Source organism: Misgurnus anguillicaudatus, chromosome 21 (assembly GCF_027580225.2).
Source record: "Misgurnus anguillicaudatus chromosome 21, ASM2758022v2, whole genome shotgun sequence".
Classification (NCBI taxonomy): domain Eukaryota; kingdom Metazoa; phylum Chordata; class Actinopteri; order Cypriniformes; family Cobitidae; genus Misgurnus; species Misgurnus anguillicaudatus.
This window is the reverse complement of record NC_073357.2, coordinates 11,098,402-11,105,575: the sequence shown is the minus strand read 5'-3', so window position 1 is coordinate 11,105,575 and position 7,174 is coordinate 11,098,402. Positions and strand designations below refer to the sequence as shown.

The 7,174-nt window shown below is 38.5% G+C and overlaps 1 protein-coding gene across 1 annotated transcript; it reads right to left on the bottom strand.

Moving 5' to 3' along the window:
• Positions 1–1,113: 1,113 nt before the first annotated feature.
• Positions 1,114–4,227, bottom strand: LOC129444290 (uncharacterized). Its single transcript, XM_055204920.2, has 9 exons — positions 3,998–4,227; positions 3,636–3,912; positions 3,374–3,551; positions 3,173–3,249; positions 2,910–3,090; positions 2,513–2,761; positions 2,208–2,379; positions 1,908–2,056; positions 1,114–1,700 (listed from the first exon to the last, which is right to left on the bottom strand). Exons 1-9 carry the CDS (start codon positions 4,108–4,110, stop codon positions 1,453–1,455), a joined length of 1,644 nt encoding a protein of 547 aa, XP_055060895.2. The 5' UTR covers positions 4,111–4,227; the 3' UTR covers positions 1,114–1,452.
• Between the last annotated feature and the right edge of the window lie 2,947 nt (positions 4,228–7,174).

The window sequence follows — 7,174 nt, the reverse complement described above, 5'->3', positions numbered from 1 at the left end:
ATCTGGATTTATGATTGTGACTCTGCCTGCCTTGACCTCTCGCTTGTTTTTTGGATTACGTGTATTGGATTTACCCTGTTTGGATTTGGTTGCTGGCCCTTTATGGGATTTTACTAATAAACACCTTTTGCACATGGATTCACTTCTCACTCGCATCATTTAAAGCATACGTTACACCTTCATATGTCCAAAAAGTATTTTGTGTTGTCATATTTATAAAAGAAAAAACAGCCTTTCCGATTTTTGTCGGGAAAAGACGAACACTTGAGGGCGTGCGGTGGGCGGAGCTTAAGAGTTACGAGCACGCGCAGCCTTTGGATTGTAATCCGACAGCTGTGAGATCGTGCGAAATCAAACTTAAACTTGTTAAATAACTATGGCTTATAGTCAGATACAGCCTTACATTTATGATCCAGAATCGGATGCAGAGTCAGTAAATGACCAACAGGAACAACAGCAGCAACGATTACAACAGGACGTTTCTATCTGGTAATTAGTCATTGTTTGTTTACCCGCTGTTTGTTTGTTTGTTTTTAATACGACGTAAAACTTGATGTTTTTCTGCACTTGTCTGTTTAAAAGGTGTAAATGTCATAGGTGCAGTACAATGCCAACTGAGGCAGAAAATGTTTGCTGCCAAGAAATACAACAGGTAAAAGTGTTTTTACTATAGCTTAAAAAATATTTGAGTTAATATGACATTGTATTTCTTTTAAATTAATTGTAGCTTTCCTTAAAAACTGTTATTATTTTAATAACGTGTTTATATGTTATTTCAAATATTACAATAAAAATTGTGGGCATTATCCAACCAGAGATGATGAAATTAAGTGCCTGCATAGTACTTACCTCATTCTATAAAAAGTAACGTTGCAAAGAACACTTAAATTGTATAGATTTGTTACTGTAAATTACATATCTGACGTGATTTGTTTTTATATACTTATAAAGGTAAGGAGACGACTAATTCAAGCACCAACCTCTTTACAGTGTATGACAGAACATCCAGGACTGTAGGCCAACTGCCTGAATGTTTATACACTTCAAAACATAAACAATATTTACAGAGCAGACTATGGACCACTTAGGAGGAGAACAGAGGAGGAGTGAGTATTCAAGATAATAGTTATAAACATTTTACTGTTAAATAATAGATATTGTGTTTATCATCAAACCAAAACCATTTGTAGAAATATGTTTATTTCACACCAATATACGCATTGTAAAAATAACAGAGAAAATAACAAATATTTTGGATATATACAAAGACATAATATTTTAGTGTATTTATACACATGTGCATATATTAACCACAAAACAAGATAAGATTATGCATTAATGAGAACATACATTTACTAATTTTTCCATTTTTTGCCAGGCGTTTTAGGTATCTTGCCTATCGCAGTTTTGTTAGCTGGTGCTGGGGATATCTTGGCAGACATGTGCGCGTGGTCATTCCTGCATGTGTTGTCCTGCGGATTCGTCAGGAGTTTCCTGATGCTGGAGGGAACTACACTGGCTTCCGGCCACCGCTGGATTGAACCTGGAGACATGTCGGGCAATAAGATCCTCCTTTGCTGGCCTCTCAAACTGTGCTGATAGGTCCTCTGGAACAGGAACTTTCCGCAGATCCTCAACATAGGTGTCAGGGTTGTCAAATACCTCCGTGAACAGCAATCTCATCAGGTCACTGACGTATCCTGGCACAAAACAAAAAACTTCATAGCAAAATTTTTGAAGAAGCTTGATGCTTTTACAATTGTGCAATAACTTTTATATTTCAATTTGTTGACTGTGTAAAATATTTATCTATGTAACTTCAGCCAGAAAAAAACATTTATAAATGTGTGTAATTATTGTACTTATTTGATAAGCATTTATAATAAATGCCACATTTCTGAACATACCAAATGTGGGCTCAGTTTTCACTGCCTTCACTGTAGGCTGCCCCTTCTTTGCTTTAGGAAACACCATCTTGTACACTACTGTGCCCTCTAAGGTCATTGCCTGTTCACGGTTTGCATTCTCATTGAAATGCATTGCGGCAAGATAGAGCCTAGAAAGACAAATATAAAAAAGTAATAGAAACATATACGTACAAGAGCTTGTAATTCAAATGTACAAATAAGACTATGTATATTTGAGTAGTTTTTTTTTTTACTTTGATAACACTGTTTAGTATTGCTACGTGTTACAACAATTATTACCTGCACAGCATTCCAATGAAAGGGAAGACTACATTCTTTGGGGCAAATCTCAGTATGACACTGTGAAATGACTCAAGAGCTGAAGTTTGATGTTGGTGGCTCAGCTTTGCCACGTCTTTCAGAATTCTTTTATTGAGGAGCAGCTTCTCTACCTTATAAAGTGCCATGGTACCTGTTATAAAAGACAATTAGAAATAATACAGATACAGACATTATCTATTACATAGAGCACAATTAGTAAGAAAAATTTGTGTGCTTCTGTTTATTTAAAAATGATTCACACCTAAGAAATAAGTGTCACAAACCTGGTGTTAACCATTTACTTGGGTCTCTGGTCACTCTATCTGGATGAGCGCACTTGGGGAATAGTGGATCGTCATGAGTGTGGACATTCTGCATATGATTAACTACACTCTTCCACTTGGCAACCTTTTCAGGTCCTTCCTCGGATGTCATGGCTGACCAGTACATGTGGTTTTTTAAACCCTGCAACCACTTTCTCAACACCTGGCAGTCTTTGTTTCTTGACAATTTGTCCAATTTTTTGGATAGGCCTGAAATTAACAGTTGAACAAAATGGAAACATGGTTTTGAATAATGGCATGAAATAAAATAATAGCTACGTATGCATTAACAATAGTTTTAAAAATAATTTTTATACTTTTAAATACAAAAATGGGTGTTGTTTTTAATTCAATTTACCTTTCTCAAGGTGCCAAACATCATAGTACTGTTTGACATTTCTCTCCCTTAGATACTTCTGCACTTGTGGGTGGCGATCAGTTACAATATAGTCCACGTCCAACTGTTTGGACTCCAGAAGATCAAGACCTCTTCTGAGTCCTTCCTTCTCCATGTGTGCACTGCCTCCGACTTCGTTGCTCTATGAGAAATCATATCAAATTACCGATTGCCAAATCACAAAAAGCAGGCAGTATTAATATGTACTGGATAACAATCTTTACCTGTACTAGTTGAATGTCCACAATTTTATTGCTTTCCAGATGCATTAAAGTGTAGCTGCCATATTTCGCAGAATGTCCTAAATAAAATATATATATATTTTTTTGTTATTATAGCACAATTTGAACCTTATAAATTTCATTTTACTTTATCACGTTTACAAAGTATTGCCAACATACAATTAATGTAATGTTAAAAATTACCTGGAGAATCAGCACGCATATCGCCACTCAATGCAATTTTGCCCTGCTGTTGTAGCTGCTGGAACATGGCCTGCTGATCCATCTTCCACTTGTAATAAATTGATGGTTCAAGAAACAATCGTGCATGCCTTCTGAATGTGTTGTATCCGTGTATCTGGAGATTCATTGCTCTGCAAATCTGTAAACAACATAGTACATGTTATGTTATGGGGTGTGTATTTAGCGATTTAAAGCAATCAGCACAAAATAATCAAATGAATACCTTATCCATTTGAATGAATGATGCACCAGTGAAGTAAACTGCAGCTGACAATTGCAGGTTTCCAATCGGGGTACTTCCTTTCACAGGCTGGCTCTGCCACTTTCTGGTATATTGACAGTGTTCGCAGACCTGACTGAATGACACAAATGTCCCCATTCGACGTCGTTGGACATCGCAGTTGTGCTTGCACAAAGGACATGTTTCAAAAAGCTCTCTGAGAGAGTATTCAATAACAATGTACTTTGTGTCAGTGTAATCATAAGTGTCCTCCAACCCACTAAAAATAACGACAAAGCATAGAATATTACTGATAATATCAAAGCAAATAGGAGTAGTAAGAATGCACATTTGCAAAACATTACCTGATTTCAGTATCTGCAGCAGAGTCACCAAGCTCATATGTGGAATCATGAGGCTGTGGAATATCTGAAATGTTTACTTCATCCTCTTCCTCGTCTTCTTCCAGCAATTCCATACGAGGCCGCTTAGCAGGTGTCGCACCAAGTCTGGATGTAGAAACCTTTATTGGTGTAGATGACAGCTGACTCCATGGTTCAGGTTGTGCAGTCTCTGTACCAACACTTACATTAAAGACAGTGTCTCTGTCTGTTTTGCAAAGGAGACCTGTGTGGCAGCTGTCTTTAGAGATGGAGCAAATGTACATTGAATGCCTATAGATTTTTTTTCTGGGTTGGCTTGGACTTCAACAGACACAGCAGGTATATGTTCCGTTTGACATCCCATGTGCTTGATTAAAGACAGGCTGGTAGGAACATGAGTAGATGTGCTCTAAAAATAAATTATATAAAAATAAGATTTTCGTGTGTTACGTGACTTTCACAATAATCACAGTGCAATACTTACAATCAAACAGATGAGCGGTATAGCCTATTAGTCAAGGCTGCACTCTAAAACTATGTAAACAATAATCAACATTTACGTCTTGCTCTCCCTAGCAATTTTCAATTGCTGTTTACCTGGACTGGTTAACTTACTAGAGGTGAATTATGTTACTTTGAGCGAGAGGAATGGTCGGAGCAAACAATTTAGATTGTAATGGCGTTAGAATAAACAATTAGACACGTATGGTTTTAATCAAAGCAAAATCCATTGTAATACACACAGTATCGTTAGATTATCCATAGACTTTTACTTCGCTATGTGTTTGTGTTGTTTACAGTATATGCACTTTTGCGTTGATTCCCTAGAAAACGCGTTAGATTTTAATTTACTTACTGCTTGTGGTTGTGTCTCCTGAACGGGGTCTTTTAAAGTTGGGACCGCTGCATCTCTCAATTGTAAACGATTAGCAAATCCGGCGTCGAACTGAGCCTTGTTTGTGAAGCAGTCGTCTCCAAAATGCAGTGAACAAACATAAACCCAATCGCAATTCCGTTGCTGTCCGGGAAAAACGAACTGTATCCACTGCTGTTTTAAGACAGGGTCACTTGGAAAGCTGAACAAGGTTTTCTTCTCCTTACATCCAAAAATGCACTTCTTTTGTCGAACCATCTTGATTAAACAAAGTTGTCGCGTGCTGTGCACTGATACCTGTGACCTCTCGACGGAGCAATGCTAATGCGCGTTCTCGCGCTCACTCTGATTGCATGTGGGTGCTCTGTTCTGGGAGGAAGGGCCATATAAGGAAAATGGGGTCAATCAGTCGCAACGGATACCCCCGGTCGAAAAAAATTGTACGAAACTTGTATGAAAATGGAGGTGTGAGTTTGACCCAGAAATACTCTGTCACAAGCTCAAATGTTTTTTTGACACTTTGCTTATGTTAAGCAAGGGGATTACAACTACTAAACTGTGTTAATAGGTCAGAATGCATGAAATAGCATTAAACCTCCCCTTTAAAATAAAAAAGCGCTCATAACACAACAACACTGATGAGAAGAAGGACATCGGTACAGCTTCAATGTAAATGTATGATGGTTTTGTCAGATGAGGGCGCGTTTTTAGCAGCAGTTAAACAAAGAGCTGATTGGATTAAACAAGGAGTTACTGGGTCATGAGTCGTTAATGGGTTGTGTTAAGTTACTATTTTTTAGACAACAAAACAAATAATATGTAAAAATAGCATCAAGTTGTGTTAAAATGCAATATAATGTGACAGATCAAAGAGTAAAACTTGACGCAATGACGCCACATATATGGAAACACTGAAGTTGCCTACTCAAGCCCAAGTCTCTTATGCTCAGTCATAAAAGGTATTGTAGGGTACCAAGTATCTCAAGATGTTTGTTTTAATACTAAGGCCTAGTCCACACGGACACGGGTATTTTTATAACCGTGAGTTTTTTCATGCGGTTCAGCCGTTCGTCCACACGAAACTGCAGTATCAGGGCACTGAAACCGAGCATATTTGAAAACCCCGGCCAGGGTGAGCTTTTTAAGAAACCCCGGTTACAGTGGTATCGTGTAGAGAGTAAAACCGGGGGTTTTGCCTTGCGACGTCAGAGTGTGCGCCGTTATCCACTGTGTTTGTGTCAAGATTGTGCTCCGCTGACTGCTTTGTTGATGATTCTGTGCAAGGGCGGACGTATCTGTTAACATGTCATTTCCCCTGTATACTGTTCTTAACGGTAAACGGTGTTCATGTTACTTGGGTACTAGGTTGGCGCATGCGCAGTGTGTGGGGGTGCGCATGCGCAGTATGTAGTTGGGCGCGCAGTGTTGTTGTTTTGCACGGTGCTCTCGTGTGTACCGAGTGGTATGCTGAATAAAGTGAACCATTTGAAATAAACGTTGTGTTTATTAAAACTAACAGTATCTTGCTTAATAATAACTGTGCTAACAGAGCTTCTAACATGTATACAGATAATTGCTCAGTTATCTCACTATATTGCGGAACACGATTTGGGTTATATCCCCGCCTGCTGGTGTGGCATGCTCTTGACAGCAATTGAAAGCGTGCTTTTGCTTTATCGTGTGGATGAATATTTAATTTAAACCGAGCACGTGTGGACGGGATTTTTTTTTTTTTAGGGAAAACTCCGGTTATAAATATACCTGTGTCCGTGTGGACTTGGCCTAATTAGTTGTGTAACGGATCGCAGTTGATCTGTGATCCATTCCATATGGATCACGACCCACGGTTCGGCTCGCATGTGATTCGTGGATTAATATACAAATTTAAATAGGGTGAAAATTTATGATTTGCTCATGTTTCAAAGGCTTGCAAATGTTCACACTCAAGTGATTTTAAACAATTTAACCACAAAAAGGCACTAAAGTGAGCAATTTTCTGTACGCACAGACGCACATGCGGTTGAATGTGTCCGGTCCAACTCCAATTAAACGTGATTATCCCTATGCCCTTCAAAGAACAGAAATTTTCATATATAAATTAGAGAAAGAGTTGCGCTACTGTGTCTCATACTGTAGTCCATTAAAATACATTTGGTGAATAAAGCACTGAAAAACAACATAATTTTCACTATATGTGGAGCTACTCTTTATGCTGCTGCATCTTCCCGAAGCGTCGTTTGGAATTCCTTCTCCGTCTGTGTGTGTGCGCCAGGCGCGGAGCTATG